At 35.4% G+C, this 20478-nt stretch overlaps 2 protein-coding genes and 1 long non-coding RNA gene across 5 annotated transcripts in view; 2 read left to right on the top strand and 1 right to left on the bottom strand.

The window, feature by feature from the left end:
• LOC120335832 (SANT and BTB domain regulator of class switch recombination-like) overlaps nucleotides 1-9685 on the bottom strand; it is a 29551-nt gene extending 19866 nt beyond the window's left edge. Inside the window, exons 1-3 of the mRNA XM_039403442.2 lie at nucleotides 8696-9685; nucleotides 2212-2554; nucleotides 69-386 (exon numbers count right to left, since the gene is read on the bottom strand). Coding sequence (XP_039259376.2) covers nucleotides 69-386; nucleotides 2212-2439 — 546 coding nt within the window. The 5' untranslated portion in view covers nucleotides 2440-2554; nucleotides 8696-9685. The remainder of the gene's footprint in view (nucleotides 1-68; nucleotides 387-2211; nucleotides 2555-8695) is intronic.
• On the top strand, nucleotides 6192-7891 carry LOC120337088 (uncharacterized). Its single transcript, XM_078119258.1, has 5 exons — nucleotides 6192-6364; nucleotides 6583-6779; nucleotides 6990-7067; nucleotides 7419-7586; nucleotides 7762-7891. The coding sequence occupies exons 1-5, from the start codon at nucleotides 6192-6194 to the stop codon at nucleotides 7767-7769; spliced, it is 624 nt and encodes a 207-aa protein (XP_077975384.1). The 3' UTR covers nucleotides 7770-7891.
• Nucleotides 9686-14184: 4499 nt separating the features above from the next.
• On the top strand, nucleotides 14185-19147 carry LOC120344677 (uncharacterized). 3 transcript variants are annotated; one of them, XR_013480264.1, is made up of 5 exons: nucleotides 14185-15537; nucleotides 15691-15804; nucleotides 16512-16714; nucleotides 17482-17640; nucleotides 18676-19147. It is a non-coding gene; the product is annotated as an uncharacterized LOC120344677 (long non-coding RNA). The 3 variants fall into 3 exon arrangements; XR_013480267.1 differs by having other exon boundaries at nucleotides 14222-15581; XR_013480266.1 differs by having other exon boundaries at nucleotides 14227-15804; nucleotides 17482-17646.
• The last annotated feature ends 1331 nt before the right edge of the window (nucleotides 19148-20478 follow it).

Genomic DNA, 20478 nt, shown 5'->3' on the forward strand with positions numbered 1-20478 from the left:
TAAATAGTAATTAATTGGCAATAATTATCACAATCAAACAATAGATCTCACCCAAAAATGATTCTTACTTGAATAAGAAGATCTCTTGGGCAAGTAAAGTCTTGTCGTAGGTTTTTGGCTTCATCACATACATGAATAACCATGCTTGGACCGCCTTGCATTTTGCTGGTATAATTGCTATTGCTATAAGGTGGATATGTGGATGGAGTAGTGGATCTGGTATCACAATCTGTATTTATTGGATCATCATACTCTTGCTTCTGTTTTTTTTGTTCTGCTCTTTTTTTTGCTTTATTGACTCTTTTCCTTTCTTTTTCGTCTTTTTTAAATAACATTTGAACATAATCATATAGACCATCAGGATCCTTGTTAGAAACATATTCACCCTGGAACAGAGATGGGATGATAACCCTCAGAAAATTATCACTTTACTAAGAAGGTAATCACTAAAAAGTCTGTTATCAATTTCTTCAATTTGTTGATGGGACAGGCTAGTATAATTGCCTAATGGTCAGGGTTGACAATGATATCCTGTTATACTGACATGCCAGGTTAATTATTAGGGTTGAACTCTTGTTTGGTAAGTACTGAAGTTAGGGCTGTCCAAAATCGAATATTTTTTTGATTCGAAGCGAACCAAATATTTTTCTTGAATCAAACCGAATAATCGAATATTATTGCGCAATCCTAAATTTGTCTCTAATGTACAATAAAAACTTCCTCTTCAATATTGTGATAACGTATGTGCAGTTTTATATAAATTATTGCAAATATTTTGCATAACTATGTTTCCAGAGTTATAAAAGGAGATCACAAGCCTCCTTGAACTGGTCAAAAAATTAGGGTTTCGAAAACTATTAAGTTTTAAGAGTTGGAAATTGCACAGACTCTTTTAATGCCCGTAGTTGCTATTCTATTCCTATTATCATAAGTATTATTAACTCAATATTTTTTGTGTAATTTTCAGTAAAATGATTAACAACTATTAATATAGATATAACTTTGCCCAAAAAATTCAAAATTGCATTTCGGGAACTCACAAATTCAGAGCTAGTTTGAACTTTGATGACATTATTATTTGATGATCATATTGTTGCTGTACAACAGCCATCAACTCACAAGACTGCAATTATTTGTCATAGTAATAAATGGATGAAACAAAGTATTGCCATTAGAAAAAATTACAAAGTCTATTGGAAAAAGGTATTGGACCTCGAAAACATGTTTCAGTCCTGTACCATGTTCATGTGATTAATGACTCAACAGCTACAAATCGATTCTATTTATAAAACTGGCGTTTTGCTGACACAAAATTTGCCCTTTTCTCCTTGTGTTCTCTCAAAAAATCATTGCATGAAATGAATAATTACATGTCACCCGGGGCAATAGGAGAGAGTTTTCACAGCAAAGAAAGCGATAGAAACATGTTTTTGCTTGCCCAGTGAAAAACGCGGTGCAAAGGTGGTCGTGAGGCGCATTATGTACCAAATTTCAGCGATTCGTAAATTGGTCGAAAAACGTTTCGAATAATTTGCGATTCCGATTCGATATCGAATATTCGGTTCGCTTGGACAGCCCTAACCGTAGTTCACATTTGCCCCCCAAAAACATAAGAGTAATTCATATGGTGCACCTGTATATTCAATAAAACAATAGTAAAAAAATACAATAATAAATATAGCATTTTATACGGATGACAATAAATCAGTACCAATTTCAATTTAGTTCGGATAGTAAAATTCGTTTGAGCTTGTGACCTGTACTAACAAATGCTAGTTCTAGAAATCAAAATTCATTCACATTCCCTAAGAGCATGTGAGCCCAAAGTAATCCAATTTCTTGAAATGAAGCTAGACCCAAATTTTAGTTGGTAGTTTCTTATTGGTACACTATGGAACACCATTATTATATAACAAAAACGGTAGAAAGTGATAACATAGCAAAAGAGTTCAACAAATCAAATATCGTATCAGTATCGTAACAGACCAGAATTTGGAAATAGCTTTAATTGGAAGATTGTTGCATTATAAAAGCGAGTATGAAACAATTATACACTGCATAAATTAAAATTTCTTAAAAATCCCATCAACATTTCTACACTTCTGAGTTCTGACAAACTTCATGAGCTTCTTATGTACCTCTTAATTGACCGTTGCATACCATATAACAAAGTTTTGTAGAATCTAAGTATCTAAAATCTATATTAATTACCTGCTCTCTTTCCACAAGATGTAAATTACGAAGTTCCACAAATCGTCTTTTGCACATTTCAGGACTTGTATCCGGCAATGAATCTGATAATGCTTGCCAATTAATTGGTGGAGTAGATGGAGTGCTACTACTCAAATTATCATTAATTGTCATAGCAACAAAGTTTTTCAGCAAAGTATCCAACATCTCAGGATATTTTTCTTGTTCGTTAATCTTTTTTGGAGACATTTCGATAGTTTATTATAAATACAATTATTCACTTCTTCGATTTTTCTATACAATCTTTAAATATTTTTACTTCGTTTTGACACTTTCTCCAGTCCCGATGTTCAAACATGCAATACTGTAAAAAAAAATATAATATACATAATGTAGTGTAAAGTAATTTATTTCGACCAATAATGATGAAACAATCTTTAAAACAAGCAAATATAAAGGTCTGCTGACTGAGTGCTTAGAATTTGAAAAAAATCCAAAATAACCACACTTCGGCACAAGATTTTTAATAAACTTTTTCATACTCATTTTATGACACAATAAAACTATAAGATTTGAAACTAAATGAAAGCATTTTTTCATATCCATTAATACACATTTTCACCGAAATAATAAAATATACACAAATTAATCGGAAAATATACACAAGTTAATCCAAAAATATTCTCCTGAATTATTACCTTACTTTTAAACCAACTTCCTCACTAGGCTACGACAAGTTATGTGAAAAAGAAAGCAGTTAATGCCTGCAGCATTCTAGGAACTATGTCACTGTGAAGAGGATATAGAATAATATTTGAACCTGAATTCTCTTCCATCTCACAAAAGGTTAAATATTCCACCTAGCAACATCCATACATTCAGAGGACAAACCCGATATACAAACAAGCATCAACAAAGCTCAATGAGTTGAAATAGCCTATTTTCTTTTTCAAATTTTCAATCTGAAAAGTCTCGCAGAGTATGTCAGAGAAATTGTGAGGCAACATGGTTCAGTAATCGACAAAAGAGATTGAAAACCAAACAAAAGAACTATGAGAGCGGTAAAAGCTTTAACACTTGATATCATGAAATTATAATGACTAAGTTTTTTTTCCTTAACACAATAGCACTAAAAATATTAGCTAATTATGTAACAATAATTATTTATTAGAAGCACAACATAGTTTGACACACATTCTTTAAGCCTTTACATACACAAACCCAATAGAAAAAAATATAATCAAACGGATATGTAACATGATTGTAAACCTAATCACCCAGTTTATTATTATTATAAAAGCAAAACAATTGAATGTCTTCATTCGTCTATGGCCTATGCAATTCAAGTGGTGTTGGATTACAACAAAAGATTAAGATGGCATTCAATAAGAATTGAATGTAAATATGAGTACTAGGTTGTACGTTATGTTGCAGAAGAGCTGCAAAAAAAGGAAATTGGACATTTTTTTGATTTTGACAAAAGCCAAGATTTATAAATAAAAAAATGTCCTCTACATTTAATTTATTCTCTAGTCTACTGAGAATTTAACTGTGCAGTGGTAGCATTGAATCTATTTCTGTGTAATAGTGCATTTGAGAAAGACAATCAAAGTGCTTAAACCGTGCAAATATACCTTACTGATATTTTTTATGAAACTTTTCTGTTTCTCAGGGTGGTACATGTGACTGCTAGTAGGCTTTAGATTCCCTATTATACAAGTCTCTGCATATGGAATAGATGATTGGTTAATTGGATTGGAGCCTGTGGTTGAGTCGCCTTGTTACTTATCGATCTTAAGATCGGTAAGTATATTGATAGGTATTTGTCTGTATGTCTGTCTGTTAGATGCACGCGATATCTCATGAAAGCGAGATTGAATCTGCTCCAGATTTTGCATGTGCATTCATCTTATCTCGGACCAGAAGCCTATTGATTTTGGGCGAATTATGTCGTATAATTAGCGAGTTATCAATTAATTATTGATATAGTGATCTAGATTTTTGTAAAGCGAGAGAATTTTGAAACTCGCCGAGTGTGTGTGTGCGATGCGCAGTGCGCAAGTTACAAGAGCGGATGAATCGAAACTGCAGTTTCTGTTTTGGGGGATCCCCTAACTATCGATCGATAGGTCTTCGGTTTCCAACCGATATTCTCGTCTTACCTCTCATGGACAAAAAAGTTTGGATGTGGTAAAATGTCAGTTACAAAATAGTTTATAATAAATTCTTTATAACCTAAACTGAAAATAACCATATTGCTGATTATATGGCTAACCACATCATTACAATAACACTTTACCAATTACCATACCAGAAACTGAAATAACATTCTTTCATATTTATACTGCATAAGAAAAGATGACATATAAACACTCACAAGCACCATGCTCTGAAATGAAATAAAAGAAGTCTGGGACACAGTTACATTCATGGAAATATAAATAAGAAAAAAAATAAAGATTTGAATACATATTAGGGAAGAAAAAATATTTCCTGGCATATCAAAAATGGATGTATCTATTTGGAAAATGAGATAACAGAATAGAGAATCGCTTGAAATAATAGCAAAGGCCGAACACTTCTAAAAGCAAGAACGTTTCATATAATTGATTCAGTAATTGGTTTGTTTTACCAAGACTTTTTGTGCAGTTCCTCGATTATGATTATTATGGACAATTATACCATGTAACTTTTGATAAGCCAACATTAAGATAGCTTTGTCTGTTTGTCTATATTCTGATATTCTATATCTATTAAATTATTCAACTAATCCCATAAGCATTACATTGCTCGATTTTCTACCAAACAAGTTACATGATTTTAACAGATATTCACATGTTTTCGTATAAAATTGTACTAAACTGGTAAGATATTGGTAAGCTTAATACAGCAATAATTTTTTATTTTGGATCTTTTTCCTATTGCTGGATTTTTTTGTAAGAAAGTAATTCACAAATATCTATATACAAAAATAGGCTTTCAAACCTGACCTAGGACGTTAGGTTATATTGTATCTTTTTTCTTAATTGTTGAGGCACCGTAACATCAATTAGTGCGTTTACATGGCAACGATTATCGTGCCAAAACCGTATTTTGAGCGAATCGTGTTCATGTAAACACTTCGGTTGGATGGCCAATCATGACTCAGCGTGTTTGCATCGTGATATTCCAGCACGATTGCACAGGGTAGATCTGCAAACACGATGCTTTCTTCACACGCGCGAACGGGGCGCGCTGATGGTTTTACTTCAGCGTTTTCTAGGTCGCTTGCTCTGCGCTTCTGTGGACCTAATGCAGTACCGTACCGGTAATGCTTGCAGCGCGACAGCGTTGCAATTGCAAGCGAGTTTGAGCTTTTTGAAGTAATCATCAGTAACGCTAGATAGAATTCTTTACTTGCGGAAAATATGTTAAACTTCTTTCTGAACCAACAACGGCCTGTCCTGCACAATGCAATACCGGTACCGGTACGGTGCCGTAACTGGATACCGGTATAAAATATTAAGTAAAGTACCGTAGCGGAATTCTAGTGCCATAAATGGCTGAAACATATGTAAGTGTTCAAGTTCCGTGGATTATAAAATTTAGCAAAAGATACAGTCAGACAGTAGGATGTTTTATCTGTAAAATCAAGTAGCCTACGCAGAACTGATACGAGTCAGGGAATAGTACGAGACAAGAATAGGGCTATGGGCAGCCAGGGCAGGGATGTGTGGAGCTTTTCAACCACAGCTAGCAAAGCAAACGTTACATGCCCTACGTTCTAACTTAGAAGGTAGGGCATGTTAGTCTATATATATATAGACTATATATACTGATATATTCATAGGCTACGTCAAAAATACAGTACCGGTATCTGACCGGTACTGTTCTTGATTTGGAAAATTTACCAAATGTAATTTATTGACATAATAAATTCCATTCATAGCAAATCTTTATTTGGTTTACTGATTTATATTTATCGCAGAAAAGTAGTAGTGCAGTTTATGTTCGTGAGTGAGATGGAGTCTATGTCAAATCTGAAAGTTAAGTGGGAAGACAACGCGGTTAAAACAATGCTTGGCATTGTTCGAGAAATGAATCTGGTTGTTCTGCTTGACCAAGAGGAGTCTAGATCAGAAGTTTTGTACAAAGAAGTTGAGAAACAGTTGACAGCGAAGGGATACAAGAAAAGGTTTGGAAGCACAATCGTTATGTTATACAGTTTCAGTTCTTTGATTCATATATTTTAGTAATTTCTGAAAAGTTATTTCTACTTAATTTTTAGACATTTGCAATTGGATTTTGTTGAAATAATATTAGATACGAACTATGTTAAATTCTTGACTAGCAGTATGTTTTCAGTTTTTCAATTGGCTGGTTACTAAAGCTAGATGTTTTTTTCATTTGTAGTTTCCAACAAATACATTATAAAGTGAAGGCCTTATGGTCTACTTTCAACAAGATAGTACGTCTGCATTCTGTTGGTGGGAAGGCTCACATAACATGTTATTATTATGATGAGCTTGATGAAATCTTCGGCCACCACCCAGATGTTGATTATACAAATATGGGAGTGGATACTGGAATCACAAACGCTGTATCACTAGGTAACAATTTTTCTTTGATGTTTTTGAGGCTATGAGCCAGAGGCTATGGTTCGGCATATGATTAAGCCCTCCTATGAGTAATATACTACTATGAGGGCTACTATGAGAATCCTATTCTGTTATCACCCTAATAATGTCATTTTAGCTCACAAATTTATTAATATGGGAAATTGCCGACTGTCTTTTCAAAATTGTTTTGCTTATGCTTAGATGTTGAAGGAGATGCAGCTTCAACTACAGAGACATCTTTTGATACTTCATCCAATCATGGAGAGAATCCAGAATCTGGTTTGTGTCTATATAAATATTTGGTATACCGGTATATTATATGTCTCAACCAAAACATCATGCTACCTAATTGAGAGATGTACTGATACTGATGCATTGATATCGGCCAATATTTCGATATCGACTAAATAAAGAATGATATTTTGATATTGGAAAAAAATCTTGCGCACGTAACTCAATGTATAAGTTTGGTATCTGTATCGGCATTTTTAGTTGGTATCAGCGACGAAAGTGGTATTCGTACATCCCTTTCAATTTGAGATAAGTCCTATTTAATTATATTTCTATAAAAGTTTAACTAGGAATTAGGCATTTCCTAGTTATGTGAAAGTCTCTTATGCCACTGTGCAGGGAAAAGACCTTCAGTTGACTTTAAAATCCTTTTCGAGAAACAAAGGGAGTGGGAAGAAAAAATGATGCACAAGCAAATGGAAGCCCATGCGCAATTGATGAGAGAGACTGTGCAACAAATGGGGACGATACTCTTTGCATGTGTGTCTCAGCTTTCAAAAAAACAAGGTAAAAGCTTATGTTTCGCTTAGGCGTATATATAAGGCAATTCCCTTAAAAAAAAATTTACTCCCTCGACTGTAACCAACTGCTTTGTAAAAAAGCCGGAAGTAATATGTTTAAAATACACCCCGCTCCTACTGCCACACGTAATCTGGAGATCTAATTGTAAACTTTGTTTTAGGGGTCTGAGGAGTAAATATGGATGATTGTGTGACAACAAGGTTACCGATTGTAAAAAGCAGTTCGAGTTGAAGCATCAAAAATTCGTTTATCATCTGCATGAGAAACTGAAACGATTAGCTCTGTGGATCCAATGTTGTTGTTTTATTACATATATTGCATTGCACAGTAATAAAATCAAAACCATTGTGTTGTGGCATGGTCTGATCAGAGTGTGGGGGTGCACATCAACTTAATAGAATGACTGCAGAGGGACAATTGGAATAAATTTCTGCAGATAGACTATAACAGTTGTGCAAAACTTCTGCACGCCCATTTTTGAACTCTTTAATATGGTTTATAATCTGTATATAAATGAGCATCATGGTAGAATAGATAAAGTTAGTGACCAAAGCAATAATCCCAGATTGCTTGGGAAACGTTGCTGTAGTGAAGTAAAGCGTTGAAAATCGCCCAGCATTTGTAGTTGATATGTACTATTATTTCGGAATATGTCAGATAAAAGATATGAAGAACTAGCAGAATATTCGCGAAATTTGTATCTTTGCTCTGTTTCGTATGAATGAGAAACTAATAAACACGTACAAGATAGTCAACTTGGAAAATTAAAAACATTTTGCAAAAAATGAATTCATTTTCAGCAGTTAAACCGAATTTAAAAGCAGCCGTGGAAGATGAAACTGGCAACTGTTTTCAACTCCAAGTACGATGCCAACGATTTTAAACCGGATCGAAATTCAATGGTGTCCATGTAAACACGAGACATATTTTGGCGTTCGATTGTCCGAAATACGATGTGGGAACGTTTTTTGATAAAACGATTATCGTGACCATGTAAACGTAGTAAATGACGGAGCAATCAAGTTTTCAACTGTTAATGGTACCGGTACGGTAACTTACAATATGAGAAAGCTATATTCTAATGAGGAACATACTTGAACATTGTGGTGTTCTTCTGAGCAGCCAGTTTTTTCTATCATTGAGTCGACAGGGTCAGTTTCATCTTCGTCTTCTTCCCTTTCCTGGCGGTCAATCCACTTGTGTCCACTCATTAGCAAACCGTCGACGTTGACTCTCTAGCACCTGTACCCAACGGCAACACAACGCCGACCGAAACTTGTAACGATTTGCTCACTGTATCCCATGCGGACCAATATGTTCACAAATCGTCAGATTTTTGACGGCAGATTGCAAATATACGTAAATTTTTTAAACCGCGTGCGACATGGGATGTGATAGGTTTACCATATTTATCATGGGGGAGAGGAACGAGACGACTTAATCATATGGTGAATCAATGACAAACCATTGGGTGAACCCAACGACTAACGAGTGAACCACGGCCTCTCGTCTCGTTGCCAGTCCAGAATCGGGCAATACTTTGAACGCAATTTAAAATGAGAAAACACATAATAACCAAATATGAGGAATGTACTTTCGTACGACTTGTATGGTATTTGTTAAGTATACATATTCATGGGTAAACTATGTAGATAGACGCTATAAAAACCAAGCAAGCTGTCCCTAAATATAACGACACAAATGTTGCGCATTATTACCCTTACTAAAAAGCCTCCACCGCGTTTGCTGAAGGTATCAATAGACAACTCAAACAGAATAATATGTTTTCTGGCAAGTTCCAAGTCTCGAACAAATTTTTACTTGTTTCGTAATATATATTGTAAAAACACACAAAAATGCGATTTATACCCTATTCCCATCCTTTCACACCATAACCTGGGACATGAACGTGCCACAAACTGGCTTTTGTACATACCGTCGTTGTCGTGCCGTACCTTTTTGTTCTGTGTATTGTACTTTGTATATGTCATGTCTGTTGACCTGCTATAAAAGAGAGAGAGAGACGATCATCAAAGTCAACTCCCCCAAACGCAGCAGTCCTAAACTGCAGTTATTGTTGGGGTGCGAGTCGCACATCGTGTCTTAGGCCAGTAAGGTCTTGAACATGTGACCCGTCTCTGTTATACCGTTTTTTTTATTATGCAGATATTGTTACATTTTTGAGGCAATTAAACATACATAAATACATAAAAAAAGTGTTGCACTTGAAAAAAAAACAGCAAAATTTGGTTAGATCAATGACATTAAACAACATGATAGGCAACTCTGACGTCACTCCATAAGACTACAGGCAAAACATTGTATTTCATGATACGCTCCAATGCACATATTTCTCGTCGCCTTTCGCGTCCGTTTTCCGCTCGCTTTTGCTACTCGGCGTCTTTTTTACGTGTAGTACCTGCCTTTTTGCGCCTGTAACGAAACAAAATAATCTCTATATCTAAAAAGTTTTGCTTACTTGGAAAGCTGGAATAACAGGCAAGCTGTAAAGAGCAATTCTGGACATCATAGACGTTTTTTTTTATCAGAGAAGATTACAAACGCGATAGCGGAAAGATTTGTGTGGAACATTTTGCAGATAATGACAAAGTTCAAAGTTAGTAATTTTAATGTTTGCGCTTAATCATTGAAATTTCATTTAAAGAGGGTGTCATACAAAACTGTGCTGCGATACAATTCCATAACACAAAGTTTGCACCTATCGAACTTGCTTTTGTAGGTGAATTTATTAGACATATTACATATTCAGTTAATCGTAGGTAACATTGCTGGTACATAATGCATCATAGAGGTTTGTTTAAATTTAGGAATTTAGCTCATAGCCCACTAATTAATATTATCTTCTATGCAGGAGGTTGCAGGGCTGAATTCAACTTGCAGCCTTACCGATCACCTGACGATGCTCATTTAGCTTGGCTCGAGCAAGTCTCCTTGAAATGCTTGTGTGGATGGAAACTACCTATATTTTTTGCCTTCCTCCGATTTTAGACAAATTTATTCTGAGGGATTTCGCATATAATTCTTACTGATTGTTGGCTGTTTATAATTCCTATTGATTGTGAATTCTGATTATAACAATGAGTTGAAATTTTTTTTACCTAATTTACTGGCACCTTTTTCTTGTCAATACTCCAAGCTGAGGTAATAAACATGACAATACATTTATGTCATCTGGAAGCAAAATATGCACACTAATTAATAGTTTGGCACATTGAGATAATACATCATGACAGAAAATACAAGTTAAAGATATGTATGACCATCACATGGTAATTAAAATTAAAAAAAATTAATAGGGGCTGTGGAGTATGGAAAGTTCAAGACAAAGAAAAAGACAAATGTTCATAGCTCATGAACTCTCAATTTTGCCTCCATTGCTTTGTGAAGGCCAATATATTTCGAGTGGCTGAATTGGTTTACCTTTATGATAGCAACGATTTTGTATTTAATATAGCGAGATTATTTCAATTTAATTGAAGTGATATAATCTCCCAAAGCAATGCTTGAATCGTCTAGAATAGATCAGTGGTGTCAAACTCATGGGTTTTCGAGAGCCGCATTGCATTTTGAAAATTGTGAAAAGAGCCGCAAACAGTTTTTGATAATGTATACTTAAAAGATATTTTTAAGATAGTTTAAGTTTGTGACATATATTGTGATGCAACTAAACAGTTGGATTAAGTTTTATTATTTTCTTCAATTTCAAATGCAATTACATATTAATATTTGCATTCCACTATTATTGCAACATTTGCAAGTTATAGTATTTATTATAAAAAATCGTAAAATTCTATGTACAACCATCAAAATCATTTTTGAACAAGCTTTGAATAAGGAAAGAATGATACATACACCCAAAATAACTTAATCTAAATATATGAACCTAAAATTAACAAAAATACTACAGTATAAACTCAATGTTTTAATAATTACATTTGTCCTGGCGTTTGGCATCTTTTTTGTGTCACCAGCATACTAAGGCCAGTCTGAAATGATTTTATAGTACCAACTCTAACTAACGAGGCCACATGATCATGGGTTTATCTGGATCTTTACGAATGTTTAATTAATTCCAGTAATGCAAAAAAGTTACTTTTATCATTTCATGTATAGATCAGTAAAAAAACAAATGACAGATTTTTTCGACAAGACATTTCGCACTACATTGCGTGGCATAGGATTGCTTGAATTATTATTGATATTGATTTTTAGTAACTAAGTCGTTGTATAATTATATTAATATACAAACACATGGAAATTTTCTGTTCGAAGTTGGTCTTCGAATTTGTCATATTGACTGCTGAGCTTATTGTGTTTTTTGATTGTATTGATGGAAATATGACAAATTAAACAATGTGCTTCAGAATTTTGTGAAGAGCAGAAATGTTACAACTCCCATTTTCTTCGAAAATGCCACCTTCTTCATGTACTTTGCGTTTAATTTAATTACTCAAGTGTTTTATTCAAGTATTCTTTTGCTAGCTTGATGTGTATTCTTAATTGGGTCAAAATGTGGACAAAAAAATCAATATTCCAAAACTACTTTCAGTAAATTGTTTTCTGTGTGAATAATCAATTTCACTTTAAAAGGTTTGAAAAATCTATTACATTTAGATAAAAAAAAAAAACTTCCAAAATACTATTACAATTATTGTTAATCGAGGGCCGCACTGGAAGTTCTCTGGGGCCGCGAGTTTGAGATCCCTGGTCTAGATTGAAGTTGTTCAAAAAATATATGATAGTATTTTATCATGAATGATGATTATATCCCTTCCGGAATTTCTTCTATAGTACTACCAAAAGTTGATGAACCAAATATAACACAGGTGCAGTGAGGTACCCGTAATCCTCATTTCCAAAGCTGTTTTAAGTATGTCTGGCGTGTTTTGTGCCTTTTTACAAATAAGACCGCTTAAGCAATCTTACGCTTTGGAATTTTTAGTTATTTTCCTCAAGCCCTGCAGGATGTGGGGGCCATACACAACTCTACCGGAGGGTCAAATGTCTTTGCATGCCTCCATAGGTTGTTTTTCTATTGCAAATTTCTATTTTCAATTGCATTATATTTCTTGGAATCACACTGTCACTGATATGTCGCCAGACTTCTGATATCTCCCCGTCTGCTATAGTTGTCCTGTGAATAAATAATAGGAAATTGAGATTAGACGAATAGTTGAAAGTTTTGCTTTATGTCGGCTTAATTTCTTGATTGATATACTTACTATTTCTGCTATTGCCTCTTGTGCTGCAAGAGTCTCACAATGCTTAGACAGGTTTGTCCACAACTTTCACATCTGAAGAAAGAGAGGAGATTTATTAATTTTCGTTAAGAATAAATAAAGCAGTCTATATGATTCAGAATGGAAAAGCTAATAAATCCAATATCTCATGTTTTATTTAAAAAATATTTTACTGAATTTGGTATATAAACCAACTAATAAAAGGGTTTAGTCAGAAAATTACAAGCATTCGTGGCTCAAAATACTTGAGAAATCAGACTATACAATATAGACCGGTATGAGTGAAATGTTAGGTGAACTTGTTAACACTTTGATTCAATACGCAAATAAAAGTGAATGCGTAATAGTATGTTACAATGAGCAGCAATCAACAATGAGTATATATCCTCACTGATTAAAAAAATCTAACTGGAGGTGCATGAACTATTTGAAACCATAACGGGTAAGTAAATATGTAATTTCGGCAAATGGGCAACTACGTACCGTACTGAATTAATAACTTAGTAGTATTTGACAAAGGCTGGCTTTCCCACATGTACTTAACAGTGCGATGCCCGGGTGTGATATACAACAATAGTATTCACCTTACCTTTTACCGATTTCTTTTTACCCCAACTTTCAAAAATATCATTAAAATCGACAACAACTGTCAAAGCAGGCACGAACACCATTCGTGCTACGCCTTGAAAGCAGCACACATCCGCTCGTTTTCGTCTCGTCAAGTATGTGCATTGGAGCGTGCTATCGAATACGATCTTCGGACAAAAATGTTGTTTAATGTCATTGGTTAGATATTTAGCTGTAATAAACTTCTAACAACTTCGTTCGTCTTTGATTGATGAAAATTTAACGATCCACATGTTCTTATTCAATAATGGTTTATTGAGAGATCAGGGATCGCAAGAATTAGCCGCCACAGCTAATATATAAATAAAGCTGATTTTGATCAACAACGACAATTAACTGCCTAAATATTGCTTTCTCCGGCGGATCTGGACTGGAAATCTGACTGGGGTATTCATACGATTTACTAGTTTTAACGGGATCCTATTTCGGAATAATGTGGAAGATCAACTTCCTCTGTCTCACAGTATTTGTTCATATGTCCTGGAAACAACATTCTTATCTCTGGAAAGCAGATTCTACAATCTACGCCAGTATTCTGCGTCTTTTTCTTTCGAATACTGGGTATAATGAGACGAACCCACGCCATCACAAATCAGTTGTAAGTAACCAGGAATTGCCCTCCCAGATAGCACAACTACGTTGGGCCAACGTTATAATCCGCCGGCAACCGTTGTACGCGGTTTTACAACCATTTACCATGGTAAGGCCATGATTGGCCTTCAACGAAACACGCCATTATGCTAAGAAGAGGGCGCGCGATTCGAATATAGCTCATGAGGTCGCCATTCATTTTGGCGGTACTCGTAATCGATAGCCTGTTACGAGGTTTTTGCCGTGCATGGGACAGTGACATTGAACTTTTAATGCTTTCATAGTAAAATGGCGAAAGTAGAGATAGCCTAGTTGTAACCGTGTAAGTTAATCTCATGGTACCGGTACCCTAAGTGCGTTGTCAGGTCACGGTTCAGAAGGGTGATAGGGTACCATACCGGTAAAAGTTACATATTTATCACTGGACACCGTAGGTACCGGTAACGACAGAACGAGATGAGGTACGGTACCGTACTTGGTCTTTTGGCATTTTTTTGTTAAACTTTTTTAGGTTGCCATCTCTCATTTACCTGTATTCGTTATCGAGTACCGGTACCTATGGTAGATACCGGTAAAAGTTACATATTTATCCCTGGACACCGTAGGTACCGGTAACGACAGAACGAGATGAGGTACCCGTACCGTACGTTACCGTACTTAATCTTTTGACATTTTTTTGTTAAACTTCCTGAGGTTGCCATCTCTTATTTACCAGTATTCGTTATCGAGTACCGATACCGGTACCGGTATTGGTCCTTCATCCCTGGATATGATTTTTTATATTTACTTTATTTGTCTAAGTGCAAACATTTCCGCAGCCCAGATCCAACCTGTTGAACGACTTAATCCAGTAATCTGAATAGACTAGTTGTACATTTGTGAACCTTCTGTCTGATGAATTTCAACAAATCTAAATACAGATCTCAATTGGCTGAAATCTAAAATATGTTTTAACAATTGCCACAATCAAACTGAAACTAAAATTTGATGTTTTTGGGTAAAAAAATAGCTCAAGGATTATTGTTTTCCCTTTTTGTTTGTTTCTAAAGTATAACTTTTTACGCCACACATGCGAGATGCGACATGGCCCGCCAGTCTAGGTGCGCAAAATTTTTGCACGTGGTCCGAGAACTTTGCCCAATCCTGCTCTCGTTCATATTTTCAGCTTTGTTGAGAAATAAATTACTGATTTTGAATAATATCTATTTTGTTTTAAAATTCAATAGAATTATATTGGGTAATCATATATATTAATATGATTTATTTTCAGTATGTACGCTATGTAAGCTTACCCAACCAACCTTAATTAAGTGTTATTATATTTTAAAGTGAATTGGAAAGTAGACCGCTAGCAAAAAAGATTCGGGCGATTTGGGGGAAGCCCATCTCTGTACAATGACTGCCAAATGTGCATGCAACTGTGCAATGCCCAGCGACTCTAAAATCATGAAGTATCGGTATTGTACGACACATCCTTTACAAATATTTGGACATATTTTGTGTAATATCCATTTTTTTCCGGTTCTAAATAATTATTACCGATTAGATATTCTGTCAAGTGTCAATATTACCATTGTAAGTTTAAATGATATATACCATTTTTATAATAGGCCCTATGACAATGGACTGGAAAATTCACCTGCTTCAATTCCCTCTTTCACGCAATCATACACTGTGTCATTTCAAGCATCTAAATGTTTCAATGCGGACAATGCCCAAAACAGGTGTTTTTGTCTTATAGTTTGATAGTAGCTCCTTGCATATCTGTGCCATAAAATATTGCACAATAGCTAGATATATCAGTTGAATAATTACCTAGTACAACATGTGGTTAATACCGTATTTTCCGGCGAATAAGTCGCTTTTCTAGACCCAAATTTTTAGCCTGATTTTGGGGGGGGGGGCGTCTTATTAGGCGAGTATGATCATTTTCATTTTTTTGTTGCCCTATCATTGAATCCGGACAATAAAATTCCTTCGGCGATAGCATCCCCGACGTCCTCATCAGGTTAGTTTAATTAAATCGACATTCTCGTGCTGGGAATCTGAAATTTCAATGCTGCGATTATCATATTTGCATTATCATATATGGACTGAATATTACGCTACAAAAAAAAGTCATAGGCTATTTTAACCAATGCGCAAACGTGGCGACCGCTCGAAAGGCATTGCATGGTAATTTGAGATTCCCGACGTTGATGCGATTTTACTACCCCCGACTTATCGGCCGGTTATATGCAAAAACCCATTTTTTCAGGCTTAAAAACAGGCCTCGTCTTATTCGACAGGTAGACTTATTTGCCGGAAAATATGGTAATTAATATTAATGAAAAATTTATATTCTGGCAATTAGTATAGGCCATTAGTTCACGTTTATCATCTGAAAGACAATCATGTACTATATATTGTGTAACACTAACTTGATTTTCAGAGATCAAGTCATACTCCAATCCAGTCCATGGAAAAATTGTTGGGACAGGCGGTAGAAACTCTTATGCTACAAGCTACGGCATCTGCAACTTTCCACTGATTATAGTGTGGACTCGGACATACAGGAATTGATGAAATTCATTGTCAATCCATTGTCTGATTACATTTTGATCCAGAAAACATTCAAGGATGAAAAAATGGCTCGTAAGTTGAATACTTTTATAGGCTGATTACATACACTTTACGGCGGTGGTTCCCAAACTTTTTTTTCCGCGACCCAAATTTTTGTAAAATCACAGACTACAGATACTTGCGACCCCACAACGAGAAAACATTAAAAATCAATTTATTCTATTCAATCATTCTGGTGGAAATTGACTGTAAGTTTGCGGGGCATTAGTGTAACGTGGTTGTACTGGTACTTAACTGTTTAGTTCAGTGGTTCCCAACCTTTTTACCCCAGCCGTCAAGCAAAATTAATTTAAGAGTTCGCTGACCGTGCACATGCCATCGTATGAAGACCACGATGTAAAATTCTCTGAGATTCAGAATATTTGTTTAGTTTTAGTACAATGTTAAAATATTGCAGATTACTCCATAATTAATTGGAAAACTAAACAGAACATGAAAGTAAAATAGGTGAAAATACCTTTGCTGGGTCTCATCTTATTGAGTGCCTTTTATTTTTTGTTGTTTTGTTTTTGACTGCATGAATCGCTTCGAATTTATGTATGAAATACAATATGCCCCATATTTTCGCTTCGTGTTCGAGGAAGATTATTTTAATGTCTAAATACGATCTGATTGCAATATTAAAATTGTTCACTTTTATACGAATGGGATGTGGACAAAACACATATGTGTATATTTTAGAGTAGATACTCGCAATAATTTAACATAGAGCTTTTGCAACGGATGGAAACCTTTTCATTAGATGTATTCTTATAATTGTGCTTATTTACTCATTCCAGATAAGATACTTGTCAAGTCTTGGAGGTTGCTCCGAGAAAGACTGGATTGGAGAATCATGAGCTCAGGTATAACAAATTTACTCTCCCGCTCTTTCAACTGTGCAGGACGCGGTGGTTAAGAAGAAGTGAGTGGGACGCCCTTAGTTTCTGCTATTAAAGGTACCGGTATGTAATATGTTTATCATATTGTACCACCATCTTTCTCTGCTCTACCCTCTTCTATTTTATAAGTATAAGATTATTTTGACTCCAAATCAGCTTAAGATAATTCATACGGGAAATGAACAAAATATGATTAAATAGAATATGACAATCTGGAGTGAAAACAAAACCTTAATTAAGATTGAAGCGTAAAGAATATAAGGTTTTGCCAAAAAGATGCCTATCGTGTTCATGAATTAAATTAAGTTACACACACACAGCAACAACAGAGATATAATAAAATAAAAACAGGCGAGAAAATTTAGATAAGTTTGGTAGTAAACAAAATGTACTTGCCAGTTGCCACACCATTCATTTTTATCATTATGATTGTCAAATTGAATAATGATTTTGTAACTAACTGTGAACAGTAAAGAAATTGAATGTAGATTTTGTATACAAAAGTGAACAGTATAGAAAAATATATTTATTAAGGAGATATCGCCAAGCTGATTATGGTTAGAGTCAAGTGCCAAATTGCCAATCCAATGTTGCCAGAGTTTGGTGCATAATGGCGAACAGTGGTTTTCGAACTTATTTGTATCATCGCTCCCTTACAGTACTTTTTACATTATCATCCCCCCCTAGCACAACAGCAAATGATGAAGTTACAAATAAATTTATTGTAAATCAATTGAACAAATAGACTAATCATGGTGCATGATGTTTCTAATAAGATAGATGAATTTCAACAAGGAATATTTGAAGACATTTTAGTCAGATAAAATCTCAAATCATCATTATTCCCTCCAACAGATATTCCCCTTAAAACATTGTCTACGCCCCCCTTGCGGAATCAAGAATTTCTGTATTTCTCAATTATTATTGTCTTGTCAATGTAAGCTTCACTCACACATTTTCGACTACAGAAACTTGGCTTAAGATTCCTACTCTGAAAATTTGTTGGGATGCAGTCGTTCAGACTAGGCTTTGAACTCTGGTGCTGTAATTTGCTAATACTGCGATTTGACACAGAATTTTTATATTTTTCAGCTCTGGATGATCTGGCAACGAACTCCGATTAATTTTATTACATGTATACATATTTGTAAAATAAAGACATTTTGTTTCTCTTTTGTTTTTTATTATATAAATAATGTTAGATTAGTGGGAAATTTCTATGTAGTATAGATCCATACCCTGTCTGTACAACACATCGCCTAACTTGGCCCGACCATGTGCCACGATTGTATTACAGCGTGTCACCTACGTAGGCCCGGCCATATGTCACGATTGTGTTACAACGTATCGCCCACGTTGGACCGGCCATATTTCACGATTGTGTTACAACGTATCGCCTACGTTGGCCCGACCGTTTGCCACCGTTGCATTACAACGAAAGGACCGACGTTGGCCCAGCGGCCAAATCTTCGCTGGAACATGGTTGTTCGCCATTATTGGGCCGGTGGTTCGAACAACGTTCGGCCATGGTTGTTCCGACGTAGTTGTGCTATCTGGGCTGTTGCACAAACCACGCAATGCTTTTGAGGCAGCAACCCTGCCATTTTTTGGATCAAGAAACTTGAATAAAACTAAATCCTGATATCGACGCCTTCGACATTTTTCCATCAGGATTTTTAAAGTAGATCTGAAAAATTGATCGGGTCATATGAGTACATAATCACAACAATACCTTGTTTGAGTAAATTAGAATCATAATACAGGAACAAAAAACACAAACAACCCACAAAGCGTGGGATATATTAGTATGTTTTATTCGTAAATAAATACTAATACCTAGATGAGCGATTGTCGAAGAAAGCTGTTTCGCGGGAAGGGTCTTATGCGGAAATGGTAATCATGACTCAAAACTCTCTGCCGAGTACCCTTTGAGGTGCTGAACTAATTTGCGCTTTAAAAGCTCCTCATACGTGGAAAACTTGTCTTTAGCAAAACCAAACTACACACGTTCCGCCAAACGTGTGCATTTTCCAGGATCCATGACGCGAGCGTAATGTTTGGCATCAATTCGCCGAGAACTGTAACTCATTTGGACAGATTTACTCTGCAATTTGCAGCCTTTCATCTATCGCGTCTCTATCTCTACTTTGTCGAATTTGCGACGCCGGCTTGTCTATCTTCGTGGTAACAATTAATCAATGTGGTTACTCGTCACTATCTCCGCTTCGGCACATTTATCAGAAGGCTCACTACGTCAATAACAAGGACTTTGGACATAGACGCCTAGACATTCAATTAAGGTTATATATCTGCAGGCCTACAAGAATACGCCTGACAGCCGATAATCTGACCCCGATTCTAGCAGTCCACACCAAGGCTATGTTACTCATGCCTACATCAAACAGCAGCACTAATCTGTTCCAGCATCACAATCATTTACTTCAAAAAACAGAAGACTTGTGGTCAAAAGGTCAACTCCAGGTAGAAGAAAATACGAAATGCAGCCGAATTTTTACTAAAAAATTTTGGAGTAAGTTGCAACCAGTCTTTGTTTGTCAATTAATTTAAAAGTATTTTTTAGCGTAGTTGAAAATTTTGACTTTAATTACCCCCATCAGAAGTCTCAAATTCATATTCCAAAAGAGTTATAATAAAATTTTTACTGTAACTATTGCAGAAAAATTGTGAAGAAGTAATTTATCACAATGCATTGATTGGGATATACAGGCTACAGCGCAATATTTTCTAATCCCCAGGCCCCCAGCCTACACACACAACACTTCAATTACCACCAACATTGCAACAAATTCATCAAAATGTTTTCCTCCTCTGCTTAAAGTGCTTACGAAAAAAGAAATATTACATGCACAAAACCTTAAAACTAGAAACTGATAG

Source organism: Styela clava, chromosome 2 (assembly GCF_964204865.1).
Source record: "Styela clava chromosome 2, kaStyClav1.hap1.2, whole genome shotgun sequence".
Lineage (NCBI taxonomy): Eukaryota > Metazoa > Chordata > Ascidiacea > Stolidobranchia > Styelidae > Styela > Styela clava.